At 39.2% G+C, this 25740-nt stretch overlaps 1 protein-coding gene across 2 annotated transcripts; it reads left to right on the top strand.

Moving 5' to 3' along the window:
* The first annotated feature begins 1016 nt into the window (after nucleotides 1-1016).
* On the top strand, nucleotides 1017-25740 carry ark2cb (arkadia (RNF111) C-terminal like ring finger ubiquitin ligase 2Cb). 2 transcript variants are annotated; one of them, XM_020932350.2, is made up of 8 exons: nucleotides 1017-1389; nucleotides 4711-5035; nucleotides 5898-6026; nucleotides 10889-11015; nucleotides 12236-12340; nucleotides 13818-13913; nucleotides 16166-16269; nucleotides 20181-25740. In XM_020932350.2, exons 1-8 carry the CDS (start codon nucleotides 1329-1331, stop codon nucleotides 20296-20298), a joined length of 1065 nt encoding a protein of 354 aa, XP_020788009.2. In that variant the 5' UTR covers nucleotides 1017-1328; the 3' UTR covers nucleotides 20299-25740. The 2 variants fall into 2 exon arrangements, 1 of the variants encoding a protein (XP_020788009.2); XR_008633195.1 differs by lacking the exons at nucleotides 4711-5035; nucleotides 5898-6026; nucleotides 10889-11015; ... (2 more) ...; nucleotides 16166-16269; nucleotides 20181-25740 and adding an exon at nucleotides 2240-3452.

Genomic DNA, 25740 nt, shown 5'->3' with positions numbered 1-25740 from the left:
TAAAATAAACAATAAAACACAATGAGACTCAGAGTGTTATTTTCATCATTCGTCTTCCTTATGACCTCTTGTATATAGCCGACATTTAATATTTTATTACTTGTTGTTTTTCTGTTATATGTCTTATTGAACATAAACACTTAAATAATTACGCCTTATTTGCCACCTGTCTCTTGCTATATATTTTTTATTTATGATTATTCATTTAGAATTTTTACTTTTTTTTGTTATATTATATTGTGACGTGTGAGCTACTGTGTCTAAATAATTTCCCTTGTGGATCAATAAAGTTTGTAAGTGTAAGTCAGATGCATTCTTTCAACTGTTACAGCACAAATGCTTACTTACACCTATCCACAGAGCAAAGTATATATTCTTTATAAAAGCAAACTACATAAATAAAAAATACATTAATGAGTGTCTTAAACCCATTATCTAATAAGCTAAAAAGAAAAAAAAAAAAAAAAAAAAAAAAAAGCTCTTCAAGTTTTTAGTAAAAAACTAAAAAATTTAATAAAATAAATAAAATAAAAGAATAATAATAAAATAAATAAAAATAAATAAAACACTATGAGATTCAGTGTTATTTCCATCATTCATTCATTTAATCATAGAATAACAATATGCACATTTAATTTATAGCAAAACATGTCATGAAACAATGTCCTGTCAATCATCATATTTTATGTTACGCTGCAGTTTTTATTGAACATAAACATTTATATAATTACGCCTTATTTGACACCTGTCTCTTGCTATATATTTTTTTATTTATGATTATTCATTTATTATTTTTACTCTTTTTTATTATATTATATTGTGATGTGTGAGCTACTGTGTCTAAATAATTTCCCTTGAGGATCAATAAAGTTTGTCTAAGTCTAAGAAACGTTCATTATAATTCAGACCTGCAGAAGAAAAACACATGAACGCATAAGCATGTTTTTTTTTTTCTGCACAGTGCATGAGCTAAAGCGTTCAGTCAGAGCATACGTGAAAGTGTATGAGATGACACACTCACACTCACTCATTCCCGTCTACCACCCCAACATGGACTACGTATGATGTTTATAGCGCCTCATCATCCTCAAAACAACAGAGAAATGTTTGTTCTCCGAAGCGCCCTCTTGTGCCTGCGCTGTCCCATGGCTTGTCTGCTTTTGTGAACGACAGCCAGGCGGAGGAGACAGTCGTACGGTAGGGCTGCCCGAGGTGCTAGCCTTTAGCCAGCCACATCCAACAAGCAGCCGCCTGAATGTCGATCCGCATGGGCTACTCCTGCTTAAACTCCGAATAAACCAGCGGAACTGTAAGACACGGATCCCAGGATGGTGTTAGTGCATGTCGGATATCTGGTTCTTCCCGTATTCGGCTCAGTAAGAAATAGAGGTATGGTATTAGTATTCTCATCGACCCAAAACATGTGCCCTGTTTATCTTAATATGCACTGCAGCTGTTTGCTAGCTTTACTAGCTTGAGCTTAGCCCTGACATTAGCTCGATTGACTTGCTCCACAGACTAATAACAATCTAAAGCGCTAAGTACCCCGTGATTCGTGATTATTTCGTGTCTGTTTCTTAACAAACAAATGCCATTCCTTTGCTTTTTGTTTTGTAGCATGTGAAATTAAAAAAAATAGCGTCGTTTATGGTAGGCTACGCTAGCTCGCCTGTACGTCGGAGCGGAAATATTTGTCACAAAGGACCCCTCTCAAATGGACGTCTGTAGCAATTTACCTAATGATCAAAAGACATTCCCTCACAGTGGATGTAGTGAGACAGTAATAACCGTGTAATTGTTTTATTGGCACGCTGATCCGGCTGATAACATTACGATGCGATGTGTTTTCCATGGTGGTATGTGCACTGTAAAAATACCGCAAAATAGACGTAGCCTCTCCAGCCACTCAGCTTATCTGTGCCCGGATGATGTCATTTGAAGATCATCTGGCTCTACCATCCTTTTCGTGTTTTTAGTCGCATTTTTGCCAGTTACGCTCGTCAATTTGTGCATTTACGAATCGATCCGCAGCCAATTATGTGTTCCGAGTCGTCCTGTATTGTTATTTAATGCTAATTTGCCATTCAGTAGCTGTTCTGGCTGCCCAATGGCAAGAGCCGAGTCTGCGGTCACATACGAAACAATGAATTAAAAGCTCCAGTGTAACATTAATTTCACAACAGTGGCATCAGTGATTTCATTGTGCTTTTATTTCTGTTCTTATTTCCCTGTTTCATAGTATGGAGGCTGGCTCTACATTCTGCATTTATCAGATCTTTGTCGTCCCCCCCATTGTGTAGCTAATGATCATCTGCTGCTGTGTGGTGTGGCGTGGCCTCTGCCTGTTCTCTGCATTTAGCTGTATTGTGAACCCCTTCTTCATTTCCTCTTTCCATCAGAAGACGGCATTGGTATTAAAAGCACCCCCCTCTCCAGATGTGTTCAGCCATAGACTTTCATGTTAAACAAACTAAACATAGCTAACACCTAGTCCAGAGCACCTTTTGTCTTTTTTTCTGTCAATTTGCTGTAGCACTGATTAAGCATTTAGATCCTCTGTAGAAATCAGTTGAATGTCATTGTGTACCTCCCATCCAGTCTTGATAGAAAACATGCTGTAAATTCCTGTAAAGTGGATACATTTTGCATGACTTCCAATAGTGCACTGCATTGTTGAACACCAGAATTTGGCTCATCCTCCCCTTTTCTCTTCGCACAAGGTGCAATGTACATAAGTCAATAATACCATTGGAAACCAGTGCATGCCAAAGCTAATAATAACTTCACTTACCGTACACTGCACCTGAACACCTGTCATAAGTGTTTCCATTTTTGTCTAATTGTTTCTGTTCCCTTTTTGCAAAAATAATTCAAGCTTTGAATCACACTGAAATGTCGGGTTATTTATAACAAAATTACAAATTACAAAAGTCAACAAAATGTGCTCACTGGTGGTTCATCACTTCTGAATTTCCCACTAACCTAAGGCCAAAATGCTATCCATTTCACAGGGATGCCTATTTTTCCTGCACTGCTAAAAAAAAAAGATCCTCTATTAGTAATAACGTCTTATTGTTTGGTTGTGGTCTCTCTTTACCTTTTGTTCTGGTAATAGTACTTTCAATGCATGGTTCACATTTATGATTCATAATTTATTTGTTTATGTTTTTCTACATTGATTAGTTCAAATCCAATGTAATCTTTCTGTAGTAAAGATGTATCCTGCTGTACTTGAATCATGTGCTATAGCCAACACGTCTGCTCATTGGATGCTGCTTATGTTCTTTTTTTAACCCTATATATGGAGCATGGTGGGCCTTGCCTTTTAGTCTATGTTGTTTATTTTTGTTGCATGGATTTATTACTATTTATTACAAAAGAGGAAAGAAATTAAACACAGATTTCACAAATACTAATATATATTTCAATAAAGACAATAGTGTTTTTCCTAACCTTCAGTGTGCTTCTTGCTGATTTCCATATATTGTCCTCCTCCTCCTCCCCTCCTTCTCCCTTGTCCCTACCTGCCCCCTCCCAGAACAAAACTCCACCCCCTCTCTTACACCCCCACCTCCTCCTCCCTCTGCTCTGACAAAGATAGACTCCATCACCGGGCCTGAAAAATAGTCTATCTGCTGTCATTCATGTTGATCGTTTTGGCAGAGATGCTTTGGAAATGCAGTGTTGCTAACGTTCAATAGCATCTGTAGCTGTGTCTAGACATCAGGCTTTGACCCCATCACAAGGTCATTGCCTGTCTTCTCAGCTCTATTGATTATATGTCAAACTAGACATAAAACCATTACTCCTAATTCTCAAATTGTTTTAAAATCAACACTGCCTTTTCCAAACATACTCTTTTTGTAAATGCAATGTAGACTTCGCCAAAAATAAATGTGGTAATACATATTTGAATAGTTCCATTGTATACATATCATAATTTGTGACTCCATCATAGTGAATTACAAAGTTGACATTTTCAATTAGTGAAAAGCTAACATTCACTGCTTAATTTTTGCCACAGGTTTTGTTTGTTACATACAAAATATTTTCCAATGTTTCATCCTTTCCCCAATCAAAGGAACCATTCACAGCACATAATTATTAACAGTAACTGTATTCAAAGAAAGCCTATGTAAGCATGTCTTCTCCATTGAGCCTGTACAGCAGTCTGCTCACTCTAGCTGCCAAATAGCTGTGGTTGGAAAGAGAGAAAAAGGCATCCAAGTTATTTCCTCTAAACTCATGTGGTTTAAATAGACTTAGTGAAGCTCTGTGAATACCGGGGCTCTGTGTCCTGTTACTGTCTTCAATGTGCTAGTGTCAAATGGGGTGATTCTGGCAACTGCTCAAGTAGACATTTAAATAATTACAATGACACTTCTACTGCACTGTCAGCGGCGAATGTAAAACCAAGCTGCACTGAGGAGCTAGTAAATGCCGACTTTACCCAGTGATCCGGTTTCCCTCTGTGAATCCGAAGACCGGCAGTCGAACCAGAGATCGGAATTGTGATAAGACCAAATAATGGTATTCATGCTCATGGCTCTGTGGTAACCATTTTCCACCCACAGAAGTATGTTCACTCTAGGTAAGAGCTAGGGCTTCATTAACATGCTATATCACACACACAGTGACTCCACATTTCACCCACTATTAATTCCAGCTAATCTCTGGTGCTCTGCTGACAGCTTGTCTTATCTCCTGCAGGATCCCATTTCAGCCGGCAACAGCAGCAGCAGCAGCACAGCCATGCTACCTCTTGCCGGCACTTCCAGTTAGGCCCTCAGGCCCCGTTGCCCATGGACTTCCCCATGCCCCACCCCGGGCAGCCCCAGTCGGGCATTAACCCTCACCTGGCTCCCCCGGGTCACCAGCATGGCCCTCCACTGCACCCCCCTCTTAATCCCATGCCCGCGCCACAGTTCCAGGACCTCCCTGCCCCCCCCTTCCTACCTCAGGCATTACACCAGCAATACCTCCTGCAGCAGCAGCTCCTGGAGGCCCAGCACAGACACATCCTGCCACCCTCCAGGTACAGCACTGGGGACGTCATCGTAAAAGTTTGAAAGTACAGTAAATACAACATAACTTATAATAAACACAAGATATCGGTGTAGTTGGATCCACACCTGAAGAAGGCTGAATTCGTTTCGCAACTCTTCAAAGTATCTTCTTCCGTTCAGATGTGGCAAAATGCATTAGCAACACAATATAATATACTTTGATACTACTTCTGAAGAACTTCTGATAATGTTTAATACTCTGCATCGTTGATTTGAGTTTCTAATTGTCTATAGATAGTATTTAAGTACAGAGTATCTGGGTATCATTGAAGCAAAATCAATCCTCACATGCTGCTTTACACAGGTTCATGGTTCAAGTTTTAGTAGGATTTATACGGAGGAACCAATTTATCTACCCTTCTCAATTGTCACTGTCCTGCACGAATTAGAAAGTAGTTCGCATTACAATAGTTATATTCATTTGGTTCACTTTGTAACTTCTCTGGAGGATGGTTTGTACGCCACCAGCGCTTCTTGATAAATATATTGTTTTGCCTTATAATACTTAACCGCTGCTCAAAAGTATCTTGACAAACATGTATTCCTAGTAAGAGGAGGATTGCCACTTCGCAGAACTGACCTCGACTGATAAGTTTAATGCCATACTGTGGAATATTCTTGGCAAACAGAATATCAGTGGAAGCCATCAGATGAAGTATTCTCCCTCTGAAAACGTTACATAACACACCTTTTAAATAAAACACTGAAAACACAAAAGACAACTGCTTTTGAGCTTTGAAAATGAGAAAACTAAACTTTGCTTTGTCGGGTCTCAAAGGTCCAAATGTGAGAGTATGTTTTCAGAGCCTGTTGCTGTTTGTGTGTTGACAGACGCACTCCAGAGAGAGTCCCACACCAGCCCCACAGACTGAGGCCGGGATACGAGTACGCTCCCCCGATCCACGTCCCCCCTCAGCCTGTGGTGCAGCAGCCGCGCTACCTAGCCGAGGGAACAGACTGGTAAGGAAATAGAGTTTTACAGTGGCATTACAATAAACATCACAGTCAATTTGTCTGATAACGGAAATATCTGCACGCCAAGGAAGCTTTGTTTATCTACTCGGGTCCCTGGAGAGAGATGAGTTAGAAGAGAGAGAGGAAGAGAGGGGAGTGAAAGAGAGACGGGTAAAAAGGAGAGAGAGAGGAAGAGAGAGGAGTTAGAGTAGAGAGAGAGGAAGAGAGACGAGGGGAGAGGGATAGAGAGGCAGAGAAAGTAAGGGGTAGAGATGGGGAAGATAGAGAGACATAGGTAGAGAGGAAGGGGAGAGAGGGAAGGGTAGAGAGGAGGGAAAGAGAGAGAGAAGAGTTAGAGAAGAGAAAGGAAGAGAGAGGATGGGAGAGAGAGGCAGAGAAAGAGAGAGGGGTAGAGATGGGGAAGAAAAAGGGAGAGAGAGGGGAGAGTAGAAAGGACAGAGAGATAGAGATGAGTTAGAGGCGAGAGAGAAGGGGAGATGGAGAGAAAGAGAGAGGGGAGGAGATGGGGAAGAGAGAGGGAGAGAGAGAGACAGAGGGAGAGGAAGAGAGGCAGAGAAAGAGAGAGATGAATAGTAATGGGGAAGAGAAAGAGAGACATAGAAAGGAGGGAAGAGAGGTAGAGGGGAGAGAACGAGAGAAGGATAGAGATGGGGAAGAGAGAGAGATAGGTAGAGAGGAGGGGGAGAGAGAGGAGTAAGAGGAGAGAAAGAGGAATAGAAAGTTGGGGAGAGGGAGAGAGGCAGAGAAAGAGGGGTAGAGATCGGGAAGAGAGAGAGGAAGAGAGAGAGGCAGAGAGAAAAGTGAGAGAGAGATGAGTTAGAGGAGAGAGAGGAAGAGAGACGAGGAGAGAGGGGTAGAGAATGGGAAGAAAAAGGGAGAGAGAGGGGAGAGTAGAAAGGACAGAGAGATAGAGATGAGTTAAGAGGCGAGAGAGAGTGGAAGAGAGAGAAGGGGAGATGCAGAGAAAGAGAGACATAGAAAAGAGGGAAGAGAGGTAGAGGGGAGAGAACGAGAGAAGGATAGAGATGGGGAAGAGAGAGATAGGTAGAGAGGAGGGGGAGAGAGGAGTTAGAGGAGAGAAAGAGGAATAGAAAGTTGGGGAGAGGGAGAGAGAGGCAGAGAAAGAGGGGTAGAGATCGGGAAGAGAGAGAGGAAGAGAGAAAAGTGAGAGAGAGATTAGTTAGAGGAGAGAGAGGAAGAGAGACGAGGAGAGATTGGTAGAGAAGGGGAAGAGAGAGAGTTAGAGAGGAGAGGAGAGAGAGGACGGAGAAAGAGAGATACAAAGAAGACTACTACTTTTTCATTCACTGAATCATTGTACTTGATCCAAGGTTGTGTCTGGCTTCTACTTGTACTACTAGAGACTACACAATCTTGAAATCAGACAAGACCTTTTAACACACTTTTAAAGCAGAAGGAAAACAACACTGGGTTTAAGAGTTTTTAAATACTTCTCGGATCAGTGGCTAGGCTTAGATACACACCGACATTTATCTCTAATGGCCGTATGTTCAGCCGTTGCCATGGTGAGACAATGACACATTAGTGAACACAAACAAAAAAGTTTTAAGACACGGATCATCTCTTTCTGGTGAGATTGTGTTAAAATAAAGACCAGATTAAGTCTAATTTGAGTAACAGAGCTTCTGACAGAGCAGTCCCAGTGCATGTTCATGACATCAGCTGCAAAGCATCATGTCAAAATTGTGCAAAAATGTACAAACCAATGTGACAAACACAGAAATGAACGAGAAAATGTTAGATTAAAATAGTTATTTAAAAGAAACATTGTTTTTTATCTTCCAAATACAATGGTTACTCCATTGATTACCTGACACATGAGTTTTTGATTGTCAGATTTATTTTGAGCAGATAAACATGTAAAAAAAAAAAAAAAAATCTGATCAAATTATTGTGTTTGGTTTGTGTTTATTCTAGTAATCTGATTTTAAGTGGCTTTGTAAATGTACCCATATGACAGCAGTTGCAGTATTATTTGTAGCGTATTATATAATAGTATAATAGAGGTATATTATATTTGTCCAATTGCTCTTTCCCTATAGATTTGATTGTAGATTCCAGTTTTGAGTCTTCATTTAAAATATGCTAAGCCTAACATACCTATTTCAGTGTAGGAGTTGTGCTCGTATAATAGCTCTTGTAAATCTCCGTGTTTCTTTGATTACTCTGAAGATTTGTGCTGAATTTGCAGATCTTAAAGCGCCACGTTCAGTCTGGTGTCTGGATATAACAAGGGCTTAATTTGAAAACACAGCTTTATTTGAGCTACAGTGGCAGCTCCGAGAGAATGAAGCTCGGAACATTTTCGCTTGATTTACTTTGTCAAATCACCTCAGATGAATTCCAGCGGATTTTGATCGATGTGCGAATGCAAGTTTAAAAGTCCTATATTATATAAAACTGACTCTTGTGAGCTTTAAGCTGTTTTATAATGTTGTTACCTCCTCAAAAACATGCCTGGAGTTGTGTTTTGTTTCATTCACACATGCTGAGTCACACATGGGTAATCCTTTTTGATCTCCAAAGCTCAAAATGCTTTGCTCCACCTTGTGAGGTCATAAACCTGTAGTTTTCAAGTTAACAGCAACCATTTACTTTTAGTTCAGTAGAGACTGGAAATTCCAGGTCTGAAATCATCCAAATGATTCTAGTGAAGGTGTATGAAGTTTGAAAACACGGTGAAGCACTTCCTGTATTACCACATGTTTTATGTTAAATGTGTGAATGAAGTAAAAACACAACTCCTATACAGTATACTTTTGATGAGAAAATATAATATTATATATAGGGGTGTAATGATATCCAAGTCTTACGATACAATATCGTCACAGTATGAACCTCACGGTACGATATTTACTGCAATATCGTGGAAAAGCTCAGAATATGGTGGGAACACTCACAATTAGGGATGTAACAATATCCAAATTTAACGATATGATATTTATTACAATATTTTGTGGAGGCTTACAAACAAAATTGTGAATATGCTACTTTTTCCTTGTCAAGACTTAATCCAAAGAACTAAGACTTAAAAGTGCTTAGAACTGTTATTTCTTCATGAAGTCTACACTGAAATGGAGCAAAGGATCATGGTCAATGTAGTTCATTCTGTCTTTTTTTAGCTACTGCTGCACCATAACTCTTAATTTAAGCAAAGAGACTTGTAATTCAATATATTGTGATGATCCATGATATTATTGTGTGAACTTTGACCATACGATATCACGATATTTCAGTTATTATTAAATCCCTAATTACATAACATTACCATAAAATAGCATGACATGGGTCCTTTAAAGTTGATAGAGAGACCCGTAAGTCTGAAGATTTACTGAGGAACTGCTCAAGCTAATGTGAAAAAAATGGTAGCAAGTTGGGGCAGAGAGCGAGAGGAGAAAGATGATACATTATTTAAGGCTCTGCAGTTGTAGCATGAGCGCACACACCAGGACTCAGAGAAGATCTCCGTCTGAAAGTGTGAAATAATGACTAGGGATGAACACACTGGCTGAACTGTGTTGCTCTTTGTCTCTCACTCTCCTCTCTTTAGGGCTGGGGCTATTTTGCCTGAAAATAGCAGTCAGCGCTGCATGGCTTTGTGGCCCCGTGCTAAACTTTGTGACTGCAGTGATAGCTCTTTCTTACATTTTCAGTGCAATTTCCAAAGAAAGAAAGGGGGAAAATAATAATCAATTTTCTTCCAAACAAATTCATTTCAACTTCAAATTTGATTAATCAATTGAATAGATTTTTTTGCCCAACCCCACAGCTCTTTCACCCTCTGTCTCTCACTTTCCCTCTGTGTCTCTCTCTGTCTCCCTCACTCTCTCATTTCTCACTCTTGTCCTTTTTCTCTCTCCTTCTCTCGTGTCTCTTTCTCTCTTCTAACCCTCCTCTGATTTCTCTCTCCTCTCCCTGTCTTCTCTCCCTCTCTGCCTCTCCTCTCTTCTCTCCTCTGCCAGTTTCTCTCTCTCTCTCTCTCTCTCTGCCTCCATTATCTTTTCTCCCCCCACTCTTCTCTCCTCTGCTCCTTTCTTCTGCCTTCTCTGTACCTCTCTTTCTGCTTCCACTATCTTATCTCTCTTTCTCTCTCTCCTCTCCACCCTTCCCCCTCTCTCTTTCTTCCTCTTATTTTCTCTCCCTCTCTCTCTCTCTCTCTCTCTCTCTCTCTTACTCTTCCTCCCTCTCTCTTTCTCTCTGTCTCCCTTTCTCTCTCTCTGTCTCTCTTTCTCTCTCTCCCTCTCTATCCCCCTCCTTCTCTCTCTCATCTCTTTCGCTCCCTTTCTCTCTCTCCATCTCTCTCTATCTATCTTTCTTTCTTTCTCTCTCCTTCACTCTCTCTATCTCTCTAGCCCTCTCTCACTTTCTCTTTCTCTCCCTCTCTCCTTTTCTCTCTCCATCTCTCTCTAACTATCTTTCTCTCTATCTCTCCATCTTTCTTTCTCTCTCTTTCTTTTTCTCTGTTTCTCTCTCCCTCCCTCTCTTTCTCTCTACCCCCCCTCTCTCTCCCTCCCTCTTTCTTTCTCTCTGTCTCTCACTCTTTTTCTCTCTCCCTCTCACTTTCTCTTTCTCTCCCTCTCTCCTTTTCTCTCTCCATCTCTCTCTATCTATCTTTCTCTCTATCTCTCCTTCTCTCTCTCTCTTTCTCTCTACATTTTTCTCTCTCCGTCTTCCTTTCTCTCTCTCTCTCTCCTCCCCATCCCCCCTCTCTATTTCTTCCTCTTATTTTCTCTTCCTCTCTTTCTCCGTGTCCTCCTCCCCACCCCCCTCTCTTTCTTCCTCCTCTTTTCTCTCGCTCATCTCTCCTCTCGTCTCTCTCTCTCCAGGGACCTGAGCGTAGATGCCGGGCTGCCTCCTCAGTATCACATCCACCCGCTGCCGCAGCACTATCAGCACTACCTGACCTCTCCCAGAATGCACCACTTCCCCCGGAACAACGCCTCGACACAAGTGGTGAGCCTCAGTGCGCTGGACCTGTCACTACAACACACTCTGAAGCATCATGCACCACTTAGACCAGGACTAAACCTAAACCAGGACTAAAGCAGGTCTAAACCAAGCATGATACAAGGCTACAGAGAAATACAGCGATACAACGATGAAACGAAAAATAATAATAAATGATAATATTGAAACATCAGACCAGGACTAAAGCAGAATTAACCAGGTCTAAACCAGGTCTACACCAGGCACTGCTACAGAGACATATTGCGAAACGATACAACGAAAATAATAATAAACGATAATATTGAAACTACATTATGCTACTGACGTCAGACTGAAACCAGGACTAAAACAGGACTAAACCAGGACTAAACCAGGACTAAACCAGATTTAAACCAGGACTAAAGCAGAACTAAACCAGATCTAAACCAGGACTAAAGCAGATCTAAACCACAACTAAAGCAGGACTAAACCACATTAAAATCAGGACTAAACCAGGTCTAAACCAGATCTAAACCAGATATAAACCAGGACTAAAGTATGACTAAAGCAGAACTAAACCAGAACTACACCAGTACTAAACCAAATCTAAACCAGGACTAAACCAGACTTAAAGCAGGACTAAACCAGGACTAAAGCAGGACTAAACCAGATCCAAACCAGATTTAAACCGGGTCTACACCAGGACTAAATCAGTTCTAAAGCAGGACTGAACCAGATCTAAACCAGAACTAAACTAGGTCTAAACCAGGTCTAAACCAGATCTAAACCACATCTAAACCATATCTAATCCAGATGTAAACCAGGACTAAGCATGACTAAACCAGGACTAAACAAGGACTAAACAAGACTTAAACCAGAATTAAAGCAGGAATAAACCAGATCTAATCCAGGACTAAAGGAGGACTAAACCCTAATCTAAACTAGGACTAAACCAGGACTAAACTAGGTCTAAACCAGATCTAAACCAGCTTTAAACCAGTACTAAAGCATCACTAAAGCAGGACTAAACAAGATCTAAACCAGGACAACACCAGGTCTAAACCACACCTAAACCAGGTCTAAACCAGTACCAAAACCTCTTACCACATACTAGGATCTGCATGTGTAGTTTGCAGATGCCTGATTTGGTTGAACTCTTTACCATTCCCCGTGGCTCTGTCAGATTACACCTGATGCCCCGGTCACAGGAGGTAACTCTGTCTGTGATTTTATGTCTGGTTTCGCAGGTTGTTCATGAGATCAGAAACTACCCGTATCCTCAGCTGCACCTCCTCGCTCTGCAGAGCCTCAACCCCTCCCGCCACGCGTCTGCTGTACGAGAGAGCTACGAGGTGAACGCTGTTTCTGATCTCTCGTCCTCTTTTTCTTCTCTTTCTCTCCTCTTTCTTGCCCCCCTCCCTTTCTTTCTATCTCTCCACCTTTGTATTCCTCCTCATCTCTCCCTTCTCTTTTTCTCTCCTCTCCCTTTCTCCGTTTCTCCCTCTCTCTTCTCTCTCCCTCTCCTCTCTTCTTCCAGCAGTCACGCACGCCACCACACATTCATCACCATTTCTGTGTGACCGATGCTCAGGACATTTTCTTATTTACAGTTTCTGTTCACCAGATGCTTCAGAGCCGCCAGCTGCCTTTAATCTCATACATTTGTGTCTATTTGAGCAAAAGATTTAATTGTTCCTTTCTGTTCGTTTGAGCATTTTTTATTATGAGCACATGCTGTGTTATGTTTGTCAGAGAAGGTATTTACATTTTGAGAAGGGACAGAAAAAATGAATGTTTCCCCTCTCAACGCTGAAAACCCTTTGTAAATCATTTGCGCAGTGTTAAGTAATGAAACAGAACAATAAACCATGTCTCAAATTATGAATTACTATTAATTAGGACTGGACAATTAACTTAATTTACTTAATTAATTAACAAAATAATTAATTAACTTGATTAATTTGTGTTTTAAATAATCGAGGTTTTGAAAAAAAAAAAAAAAAAGCTAAATTGTGAAATCGAGGTTTAAATGTTTTTTTCCAAAAGGTTATTGTGTACAAATGTAATTTTACAATTTCAAACTGATGAGAAATACCTGATGAGAAATACCTGAAAAGAAAATCCATAACTGCAACTCCATATTAAAGGTCCTATATTACACAAAATTTATTGTTGTAAGCTTTAAGTCGTGTTATAATCCTCATCACAAACATACCTGGAGCAGTTTTTCATTTCATTCAAACTTGTTTTAAACACAAACCCTGCATATTTAGGCTGCGTTTTCTCTCAAACAAACAAACCAAAAAAACAACAACTATAATACAGGAAGTTCTCCACTGTGTTTTTAAACTCCATGCACCTTTACTAGAATCATTTGGATAATTTCAACCTTGGAATTTCCAATCTCTACTGAACAGAAGGTAACATTTGAAAATTACTGCATCATGACGTCAGAAAGTGGAAGCATTTTGAGCTTTGAAGATGTGAACAGACTAATAATAAAAAGTTACTCAAACACGTGTGTATAAAATGAAACAGGTTCAACATTCTAACATAGACAAAAGCTCTTGAGAGTCAACTTTGTGTAATTTAAGACCTTTAAAAATCTTAAGAAACAGTCAGTTATCTTGTCGACTACACAAAATAATCGCTTACTAGTCGACTACTACTTCCATAATTATATTTGTGAAGTAAACTGAACCACATAGCAGCCAGTACAGGCTAATTAAATGTAACCAGGCTTTTATATTGAACTGTTTTGATATTTACTTGAAGTCATGTTGCAGAGCCTTTCCCAATTTACAAACTGTCCTTATCTCGGTTTTCCAGGAGCTGCTGCAGCTGGAAGACCGACTCGGCAGCGTCAACCGAGGAGCCGTGCAGACCACCATCGAGAGATTCACCTTCCCCCACAAGTACAAGAAGGTGCCGTACATTTCACACTTTTTAATGAGCTTTTAAAACTAGGGATGGTACAGTATAGATTTTTTGCAAGTTAACATCCAATACTGGTCCTGCTCCTGTGGTCCATAACTGACATTTGCAGATATAAATATCAAGACTTTAAAGGTGCACTATGTAACTTCTAAGATGGAAGGTCTGCTACGAGTTATCTGCCTTGCATTTGTTCACTTACAGGTGTTTTATAGCTAAAATAACGTAAAATACTGTGGAATAATCAAGGCAAAACAATAATAATTCCATGGAGACAAGCAAGTGGCAGACCCTCCAACAGAAAAGTTACACACCTTTAACATCCATAGCAAATACAGAAGACGTGAGTTACTGAATATTGAACTTTAGATGGGCGTGATTGACAGGTGGATCAGCCAATCAGGGATATGCATGGTGTGTCCATATCAAAACAAATACGGCTGCTTATCTGGAAAAAGAAAGTAAACAAAAATATCACAGGGGACTGAAAAACATTGCGAATTTCTGCTGAATCAGTGAGCAAAGCACTAAACTCTGTTAATTTGAAGTGAGAAATAATTTTTGATCACACGCCTCACTGAAAAAAACAAACAACAAATTTGATTGCACATCATGTTTCCTGACTCAAGGCATTTGCGAAGTGAGAAAATGCAATGATAATGATGAAGTTTAAACAATACAAACTTTTTTATCCTTACAATTTAATATATAAAAAGTCCAATGTCTCCCTCCAGAGTCTCATCTCTGCTCCAAACCACATCGACCTCTCAATAAAAAAGACATTGTTGGTGTTTAGAAATGATTACAACGAACTTAGCCCTGAAATATCTAAGAGGAAAATGTACAAATGCTGAACCTGATCATTTCTACAAGAGGCTAGACCCCAGAACTCACTTTATTATAATACAAATGTTCAGTTTAACAATGTTAATTTTATCTGCCCCCATCTGTATGAAATGACATTGACCTCTAGAATGAAGTGTGTGGAAAGTCATATACTTTTGTGCCACATACGGACTGAACCAGGACTGAACCAGGACTAAAACAGGACTAAGACAGGACTAAAACACAACTAAAATAGGACTAAAACATGTCTAAATCAGAACTGAACCAGGATTAAACCAGGACTAAACCAGGTCTACCAGGAACTAAACCAGGACTAAACCGGTCTCAGTCCTGGTCTTGGTCCCGGTCTGGTCCCGGTCTCAGTCCTGGTCTGGTACATGGTCTCAGTCCTAAACCGGGACCAGGACCAGGACTGAGACCAGGACTAAACCAGGACTGAACCAGGAGTATCAGGATGGGCCCAGACGTGCGCCTGCATAGAGTGTCGGGTGATCAGGACTCAAACCAGGACAAGACTGGGATCAGACCAAGACTGAGACTGGGACTGAGCCCAGGACTGAGACTGGTTTAGTCCTGGTTTAGTTCCTGGTAGACCTGGTTTAGTCCTTTGTTTAATCCTGGTTCAGTCCTGGTTTAGTCCATATGTGGCGCAAAAGTCACGGAAAAGGAAAACGTCCGATACCCATTTTTTCCATTATTCATTTAAACACAAAATTGAAAACTGAAAAAACGAATCGTTATCTGTTTTTTCATTTTGGTTTTTGGAGACAAATAGCAAAGAAAATAGTTGTTTTTTCATTATCTTAGTTTTGGTTGTATTTTAAAAAACAAATGAACGAACACAGATTTGTGGAGCCAATCCCAAATGGTTCATGATGAGATTCAACATTTATGGATCACAGACTTGATATTTCTTTCAAAAACAGTGATCTTCCATAGAGTTATATAGACCCCTGCACATTCTACAACATGACCCCTCCGTGATCTATTGTTATTTTCTTCCTATTCCTCAAATACGCTGTTGCACGAGAAGAGGCTGTCTGTCAAGTTGACAAGATCAGAGCATCTACCCACTCACAGGTTCAAAGGTCAAACTCATTTCTGTTGGCAAGCTGGTCTGCACTCGAGATGAGTCATGCAGTCTGTGGATATGTATGCTCGAAGATTTCAAAAGCACCACAATGTGACCTAAATAGTCCAGGAAGGATGTGTCAGATCATTTGTGAGTGAGGAAAAATGATTGAGTCGGTAATATCCAACCACAAATAATTCTTTCTCACAGGGATTGTTGATTATTCCGTTCTCATTTCAAAATACCCGTGGCGTAAACAGACTCGAAATCCACCCCTGCATAACGCGAGCTAATAATTTCTCATTTTTGTCATTATTTTTTGCAGAGAATACCCCAAGACCTGAAAATGTGTTTGGACGATGAAGAATTGGACACTGATGAGAAGTGCACTATTTGTTTGTCAATGCTGGAGGATGGAGAGGATGTGAGGTACGCATAATTAATCACCAAAATTGGGTTTTCCAAATGCGTCACCGCTGAATTCTTTGCATAATGGGTCAGTTTGCAGTAATATATTTTTAGTTTTCAAGGCTTTCCATTTCCTATTTATCCATGCGTTTCAGAATGATACAGAATTAGGACCGTTGCCATAGCGATTAACGATTTAACACTAAATATTACTACTTTTAATGGGAAAAACTCAAAATGCTGGATATAACAGGAAGTTGAAACCCATGAATAAATGCCATTTTGAAGACTTTTGATCATTCAAAAAATAGGTTTTGTTTTAGAAATTTCAATTACAATAGCAGTGGTTCTAATTTTTATCACCCAGAAACCCATAGATTTGATACAGAAATTTGAAGTGTTGGCTGTGGGAACCGGATGGAAAGTCCCGCTGGCTGGAAAGTCCCCCTGAATTGCACCCTTTATGGAACTAAATTAATCTATATACATATATTAAAAAAAACAACATTGTAGACACAGAAGTTACAATATATCTCTACACATTTGTTCATACATTAAAAAAAACGTGCAAAAATTATGTGGTCTCAACTGTGCCTCAACTATTTCAGGATTTTGTCTTACATATTTCAATTAGATACTTAGTTAAGACCTTCCTAAAAGTGATTCTGAATGATTTTTGGACAAATTCTGTTTCTTGTGTTGTGCTGCTTATTAATTATGTTCATGGCAGGTAAGGAAATAATTCATATTTCTTCCCAAATCAACAGTTACAGATGTTATGGGACATGGGGAACAAGAAAAAAATGATTTAATATACAATTTCATAGTAAACGTCTGTGAGCAAATGAGGATTATATTGACATTAGAGACTGAAAAACTGTGAGCCGCTTTGGGAAGATCGGTAAAATGACATAAAGCAGGCCTGACATTTGGTCTCGCTACATTCACATTTCATTTTATTATGATATAAAATGCTGATTTTCTAACTCAATACATCACAGTGCGTAACACGGCCAACTAAAGGCCGGCAAAAACATCCCCCCTTTCCCGGGCACAGCAGTTACCTGAGTGCCGCCCAAGAGAAGGTGGCACTCAGAGGGAGGAGGGGGACGTTCGAGCCGGTATTTGTTGCTGTACATTTTCAGGACTTTTAACCAGTCAAAACATATATGCTAATGTTTTGGTTTAGAATTTTCAATTGCTACGGCACCGGTTCTAATTTTCATCACTCTGAAACCGATCGATTTGATCCACAAATTTGCAAATTGAATCTTAGAGCTTGAATTCTTGTTCGTGTATCTGTGTTTAGGGCAATTAATGGAATTTAAACTGAACTGAGAGATCCAGTATTTTTCAGATAACATTAATGATTAGTTAAGTAAGCATTAAGCGAGAAGGAGCCGCGTGTTAAAACTGCAGAAAGCTCGAATCCAAGCTGTTAAATGCGCTTATAACACGACTACCAATTGACATGTCTCACCTGTGAGTTTGAAAAGCCTATTCAGTGTCTGTAAATGTCTCAAATAGGCAATCATTTGTTTCAGTGTTATAAATGAAGCTGTTTTATGAAGTCATTTGATGTCAGGGCAGTGGCCACAGAGCAGTGATATACAGTAAAATGTGATTTCACTGTTGCTGGATGACTTATACTATTGACTAGCTCTACCTTTCTTTCAATAATGCCCCTTCTTTTTAACATTATAGTGAAAAAAAATCTATTTAAATTTTGGTGACTGTTTACTTTTTAAAAAACTTTTTACTTTGTCCAGTTGATGTTTCATGTATATTGGCTCAGTAATTATATATACACAGAGATATTATACAGCAAACCAAAACATTAGCATTTTGACAGGTTATAACAAGCAAATACTACTATAGCATTCTAACCTCACCACCTCAATTTTAAACTATGGACAGTGTTTTGAATGTTGTGATGCCACGAAAACCCAACCTATTATCCAGGAAAATTGAGTTTTTTGATGAATTCTTTGCTCAGTTTTGTGTGGGGAGAATTATGAAAGCTGTCTTATTTGTGCTCAGTGAGAGTCTGGTGGAGCTTTGGCACTGACTCCATAGAATGTCTCATTTTTTCACAGTTTGTTTTGTCGAGCAGCTCCCACAATGCAATGCTTTGACACGGCGCTGTTACACGACTGAAGGGAGGCAGTTGGTCAAAAGCAGAATAATTGTGTCCTCGAAAACAATTCAAATTCAGTGGTGTCTGCTTTTCTGTTTTTGTAGCTCTGAGATAGCATTTACCTCTTCTCATGTTTTGCTGGTTGGTGTGAGAAGCCATAGGGGTTGTTTATATAACAACAAACTTTTATTTTTCTGTTATATTATATTTCTATTTTTACTACTGATATTTTGCAGCTGATATCATTAACGTTCCCTGGGGGTGTGATGCTAACTTTAGGCTCTGCTTTGTTTTAACACAATCTGGCCACAAAGAACTGACTTTTACTGCTGGAATTACTACAGGGCAACTGATTGGGGTCCGTCGCCTATTCCGACATCCCTTCATTACAACATGTCGTTATTTAGACGCGCCAGTTTTCCGACACTTTTTAGTATCACTATTCCGATATGTCTTTTTTTTTTTTTTTTTTTTTTTTTTTTTGAGAGCTGTGATATTCTGCCCAGGTGCATCATCTCATTGAGCTGGCGCAATTAACTTCGATGGTTATTTATTTAAGCCGATTGAAGCACAAAGGGCCGGTGCAGTCTTCGTTTTAGATTTGATATTTTCCCTAAGGTTGACCTATGCTCTTTTTAAAATGCATGACTGTTTCCCACGGTGATCAGTTAGGACATTTACCCACTGTCTGATATCCTTTGTGGCTGAAGTATTCCCTGATTAATTGCTTAGCACCCAGCCAGACTGGCGCCGCCTAGTGCTTCTGCTCTCTCCAGTGATTAGGTCAGGAATTGGAATACACTAGACTATTTGCAAAAACCCCAGAAGTTGTAGACCGCGCACCGGCCATTCAACAAAGAGCTGTGAAACCATGACTTCAAGTGCCTGTCTGGGTCCCTTTTGTGGTATAGCACAACAGTAAACAAAGCGGTCGAGATGGATGTAGATGAAGCCATACATACTGTGTTGGCAACCATTCCCGAGATCAAGGATTTAAAGCCAGAACAATATTTGGTGAATTTTATCAAGGGGAAAGACATTATTGCCCTTCTTCTATGGGATTTGGCGCATTACATATGTCACGACCAAATAGCAGCAATTGGTTAAATAAAAAAGTAGCCGCCTACCACCTTGCAAACAAATCCTAATGCTGCAAGGTCAGACGGTTTCCATGAAGTGAAACTGGCTGATGAATCAGGCTACTTTGCACCGGCCCAAGCATCTGATGATATATAGGAGCTCAAAGTACAATAGGCTATTACATCAATATTATTCATGTCAGAAAAGCAGAATGTTGTTGCTACTCCGACAATGGAAAAAAATAAAACGTCAAAGTAGTGTGACACTTGAAAATTAATGTTTATGTCGCTACTCCGACAATTAGATGTCAATGTCTAAGTAGCGACATGTTGAAATAGCAGCAAAATTACTGTCACAAGCATTGACCAACATTTTTTTTGTTAGGTATCTGTATGAAATACTATTACATTTTACAATGTTAGCTCAAATTGTACAACCCAATTAGATAAAATGACTGCCCTTGGCTGTTGCTTCCTTGTGGTTGTCACTCATCAAAAAACCCTATAAAAAGTATAGGTAATATGACTTGGGCTTATTTTATCCGAACCAGAATAATAAAGGTCAGGTAGAGGCCCTCTAGCTAAGCCAGTAATTGGTCTGACAGTTAGACCTGTTGCTATAAAAGAAATTATTATTATTATATGTATGTGGCAAAATTAACACTGTAAAAATTAAACAAATAATAAAACGTTATCTGTGTGTTTCTGTGTTCCAGGAGATTACCCTGCATGCATCTCTTCCACCAGGCCTGTGTGGACCAGTGGTTGGCTACGAGCAGGAAGTGCCCGATTTGCAGAGTGGACATTGAGACCCAGCTGACGCCCGACAGTTGATAACTCTCCAACTGCTCAGCTGTTTTCTCGGTCGTGTAATTCTCCGTTGCCTCCTGCGGGGGACGCTCTGCCAAAACCTTTCCTCCCTCCCTCTGCATCAGTCTTTGAGCCTGCCTTCGGAGACCGCAGTGACGGAGGGGTGAACATAAGCACACTAACTACAACACAACGGGATGGGCGTGGTCAGTCGTTGAGGGGCGGGGCTAGGGGGCGGAGCAGGTCAGATGATGGACAGATGTGCTGAGGCTCTTGATTATTATGAACACTACCTTTGCTATCAAATGCCCTGCTCTCGTGCTTTTTAAAGGTGCACTGTGTAACCTTTCTACTGGGAGGTCCAGTGCCTGCTTTGGCTGGAATGTTCCGCAGTACAGTGTTGAACTTACCTTGCATTTATTCAATTAAAGGTGTTTTTATATCTTAGAAACTACCTTAAAACATGCGTTCTTACTATGAGCATGGTCGCCTTAGCCTAGTGGCATCACCTGCTTTTCTCTATGGAGTTTAATGCTATTTTCTTTGCAAATAATTAACATCTCTATGGAGTGAAGCAGGTGGCAGACCCTTTACCATAAAAGTTGCGCAGTGTACCTTTAAGGCCATTTCTCTGCCACTAACCTTGACCCACTGAGCCTGTGAAACTCCTTTAAGCTGCACTCTGCCTGAGCCCTCAGCACATCTGTACAGACGTATATCCAATGATTAGCATGAGGTTGTTTGGTGTGACTCTTGTAGCTGAACGCTCGTGGTGTTATGGACTATAGTACTGACTAAGTATTTACTGAGTAACAGTGTTGTGTAGCAAGCAAATGCCTTTGCTTTTCCGTTCGTGATAAAATAATACTAAAGGGTGACATACAGCTGTAACAGTGACAATATTCAGTGTGGTGAATCTTCATAGGCAATGAGGAAAACGTTATATTTTAAAAAAAGCCAAAAATCCCTCGTTGTCGTCTATAACATGGTGTTTGGATTTCCAGTTAGTAGCCGTGAGAGGTGATGCTAACGCGCTAACTGCAGGCATGGCTTCAGTGTTGTGTCGTAGATGGGCCTTGCTGAGCTAGAGCAGAGGCCAGATGTGCATGCTGTACGGCAGGCTTGGGCTGTGTTGTCATTGTGGAGCAGTAGAAACAGGGACTATGTCTGTGCATGTGAACCATATAAAAGTGAAGAGCTCATCCATTCACAGAGAAGGACCAGAATGCACCTGCCTCCCCTCAGTCCCCCTCCCTCCTCCAGACTCATCTCCAGATAGAAGTGGGTGATATTGAGAAAAAATTTGATATTTTTTGGCTTTATTTCAACAATATTCAGGCGATGTTTTAACAATGCATCAGGAATGTGCTAAAATGTGCCTGTAACTTAGTCACATAAAAGGAGAAATGTTACCTTATTTGGGAGATTTTCTGTCCCTTACTACTTCATTAATTATATACAATTTACTCAATATACTATTTTTGTATATCTAGGAAACAACAATTGCGATATTATCAAGTTTTCGATATATCTCCCACCTCTGCCTCCAGACTAACGTTGCTCTGAGACGCAGATCTGATGCCACACTGCGAAAAGCAAAATCTACCTATGTTAAAATGACCTGAATTAAGAAACTGTATCTTTATTTGAGTAAATTAAGAACACTTTGCACTTAAAGTTTCTCTGTGTAACTTTTCTGATGGAGTTTTCCACCAGCTTGTTTCCATGGAGATTGTGCTGCTTTGCCTGTAATGTTCCACAATTACTATATAACTATATCCATCTTGCTTTTTTTTTTTTTAATTACAGATGTTTAGCTTGCTTCTCTCCATAGAGATAGACAAGTTTTAATGTTATACGGTGGAGCATCCTAGGCAAACGTGTAACATCTCCATGGAGACAAGCAAAGTTACATAGTGCACCTTTAAAATTTGTAATAATTTGTAACTTGAATGAACAAAATACCTTTCATGATAATTTAAAGTGTCAAATCAAATCTACTCAAATCAAGTCAAAAGTTTTTTATTTAAGTAATTTTAATTTGCCTAGATACTACTTTTTGCAGTGCAGTGGAGCTCCTCTCTTAAATATGAGAGCTCGGGTTTGCTCTGCGGCTCACAGCAACTCCTCCTTGGCCTCTTCATGGCATTATCGCCATGGCGACGCAGTGCCAGTGTCCTGCCATCACAACAGATCAAAGCCGACATTTCTATATTACCAGAACCTTATTGCCTATTGAACAAGCAAGCACATGTAATTTCTATGAACCGCGAATCGCCTCTGTGTATCCTTTTCATTTCAATTTTTGGTACCACTTTTTAATTATTACACCTTAATTAGTGTTAAGAAAGCATGAACACAAACTTAATCCATAATGAACAAATGGGTTATCAAGTTTAATTACTTTAAAGTATATAGTATTTAGTGATGGGCAACACTAATGAAAAAAAATAAATAAATAAATAAAACTTTAATTCACTATAAAGAATTTTACCTTGCCATATATGAAGCCATCATTATCTTTGCCCACCCCAACTTGATCTGGTCTAAAAATACATTTAAATAAACATTATACTTTTTAAAATGCCCGAAACTGATTAAAAAAACTGCAGTTTTCAATATTTTTTGCCCAAGAATCGATACTTTTCCAATACCTCAGTCAGTATCAATATATCAACATTTGTCAATCTGCCTTTTACTGGTATCACTGTTAATAAACTATTTGTTCATTATTATTTAGGTCTTTGCTCATGCTTTATTAAGGCTATTAAAAGTGTAATTATTATAAAATGTTACCTAATATTGGTTGCTCCCACTGTGTCTGGTGTTACAGGGAAAAACTTGTCTGCCTGTGATCTGTGCTAGAATACGTATGATTGTCTCCCCTCTTATGGTAGTAGTATGGTACTGCTAGAACAACTGTGAAATGTTCAGTGCTAGAAGCCGTTTTCTATTTATCATGCATGAACCATGTTGGCGTAGTTCGCTTGAAGAGTGTGAAAGGGAGAAAAAGCCATCCATTTGAAAAATACCAAACAAACGTTCTTAACATTTATTTTAAAACATGATTTCAATGTCTTTTTGCCACTTTTTTGTTTCTTCTTTTCTTTTTTTATGTGTAATGTCTGTTTTATTTTTTGCTCACATGCCAATCTGGACATGGTACTAGATGCCGAGTCCCTGTCCGTTTAACCATAGTGAAGAAAACGTTGCAATGCTGCAGATTAATGTTGTTCTAATGTAGCTTGTGTTTGTAATGCACTATAATATGGAGTTGCCTGATTTGGGTTTGGTGGCGTGGGTCCCTCTTGTCCTGGGGTTTGTGTTATGTTCAGTTAAAGTATTTTCATGCTTTCTTGTGTATTTTTGGAGGGTGACTTGACTGTTTGTGTTGCTTTTTCTTTTGTATTAAACCTCCATCCAAAAAATTACAGATGGATGACAATGGAGGTTTGCTAGTTCACATAGAATGCTGTGATTAAAGATGCCTTAAGTATTTAACAATCATTATTTATTACTAACTGTAGCTAGCTAGCTATTGTGGTGGAATATTTAATGTCTCTATCTCATAACTTTGCAATTTAATCAATATATTTATTTAGAATAACACAAAATATAAAAAAAACTATACCTCATTATGCATTGGTCGGTGGGGATGCTTTTGCATGCCGTTTGTGTTTTCTTTTCCGAGGAGAAAAAAGAAACTTGTGGAGAATGAATCAGGTTTGTTCCTGGTTCATTGTCTCTTCAGCACGGTGCTGTTGATTCTGGATGACATTCCATTCATTCACTTTTTAATTACATCGCTGCTTTAAAGTGCATAAGACAGGTTAGACGCAACATTAACATAATTAGATTTAAGATTTATGCTGAACCTTTTTAACCAAATTTCCCCTCCAAAATATATGCCAATTTTGTTACGTGAATGCTTAAAAGGTGTGTTAAATGTGTGTGTCATATAGATTGAATTATGTGTTTCCTAGCATGTTTTGACTTAATTTTTCTGTTTACCTTATCTTCTTTAAAACTAAGATAAAATTAACCACAGGTACTATCCTACCAAACCAAGTAATAATAATGAGAAAACATACAAACCTGTCCTATGCACTTTCCCCAAAGCAGAGTACGGGCTCTGAGCTCCTCATGTGGCTCTATAATTCACATGCTGACATTTACATTATTTACTGTTACCGCGTTTTATTTCGTTTGTTTTTAGTACTCAATCATATCTAAATATCAATTGAATTCTTCTTGCTTTAGGTCCCACACAATGTGCTGTATAATCTGTTCTTATGTATTGCTGGCAAATGCTTTGTGGGACTTTGGAAAGTATCTAACTTGCTAACTTGAGCCATTGATTATTGAGCAAATTTCTGGTGTACTGTGGTTATACAATATAGATAGCGTGTTTTCCACTTGGGTATAATAAGCTACTGTTTTGGTGTGCATTTCTTATTAATACTCTACTAATCCTGCAAAACGTGTAGAATTGGAATGACGCTGGCTGGTCTTACTTTCTCTGATTTGATTTTGTGCTCTCACTGGCCTTACCCATGTCCTCCACAGTGTAACCATAGCTCCAGAGCATCCTGGACAGTAGCCATAGTATTAACTCAAGCTGATGAACCGGAATGAACAGTAGAACTTAAAGCACAAGCTTTTTAATGCATGTCCTTCTCAGGTTTTCCTATGTGTATGTGGGAGTAGCTCTGTAGACGTGTTTCATATGATGCTGTACCTTCTTGAATATTTCAGATGTTTCTTTGCTGCTGAAAAAATGTTGATTATTAAAGGTGCATTGTGTAACTTTTCTGGTTGGGGGTCTGTCACCTGCTTGTTTCTATGGATCTCATTGCTCTGCTTGAAATGTTCCACAGTATGACATGAAACAGCTCTACCTTACAGTTATTCTATTATAGGTGGATTTTTTGCTCAAAAATACTTTATAAAACAGATATTCTCTCTACAGATCTGACTTGTAACTTGGTCTAGTTTGGTCACCATAAAAAGAGAAAGGTTTAATGCCATACTGTGATATATTCCAGACAAAGCAACAACATCTCCATGGAGGAAAGCATCTGATGGACCCTCCACCAGAAAAATTACACAATGTAGCTTTAACCTGCCAGTGAAAAGGGAAGTGGCCATCTTTGTACAACACACTGCTGTTTTGCTGTAACCGCGCAATGTTTTATGATCTTGAGTATTTTATAGAGAAGTAGAAGTATGTATCAATAATATGAAAGCAATAGCTAAATCATAATGAAGAATAACATGATCAGTGAATATTGTGGAAAATCTTTAGATTCACTCTGGGTGGATTTTGTACTGTATTTATTACTAATGATGATGCAAAAAGTTGCATAGCTTAATCCAAACTGTTCTGTCTCTTTTTTATTTATTGTCTTGTATATGATCTTTTTGTATGTGTTTTTCAAATAAACTGCCTAAAATGCTGACAACTAA

Source organism: Boleophthalmus pectinirostris, unplaced genomic scaffold, assembly GCF_026225935.1.
Source record: "Boleophthalmus pectinirostris isolate CB_2022bp ecotype Guang Dong unplaced genomic scaffold, ASM2622593v1 HiC_scaffold_4, whole genome shotgun sequence".
Lineage (NCBI taxonomy): Eukaryota > Metazoa > Chordata > Actinopteri > Gobiiformes > Gobiidae > Boleophthalmus > Boleophthalmus pectinirostris.
This window is presented reverse-complemented; position numbering and strand designations above follow the sequence as displayed.

Coding starts and splice junctions, on each gene's coding strand:
- ark2cb (XM_020932350.2), top strand. CDS start 1,329: ATGGTGTTAGTGCATGTCGGATATCTGGTTCTTCCCGTATTCGGCTCA. Junction 6,027..10,888: donor CTAGCCGAGGGAACAGACTG/GTAAGGAAATAG, acceptor CTCTCTCTCCAG/GGACCTGAGCGTAGATGCCG. Junction 13,914..16,165: donor TCCCCCACAAGTACAAGAAG/GTGCCGTACATT, acceptor TATTTTTTGCAG/AGAATACCCCAAGACCTGAA.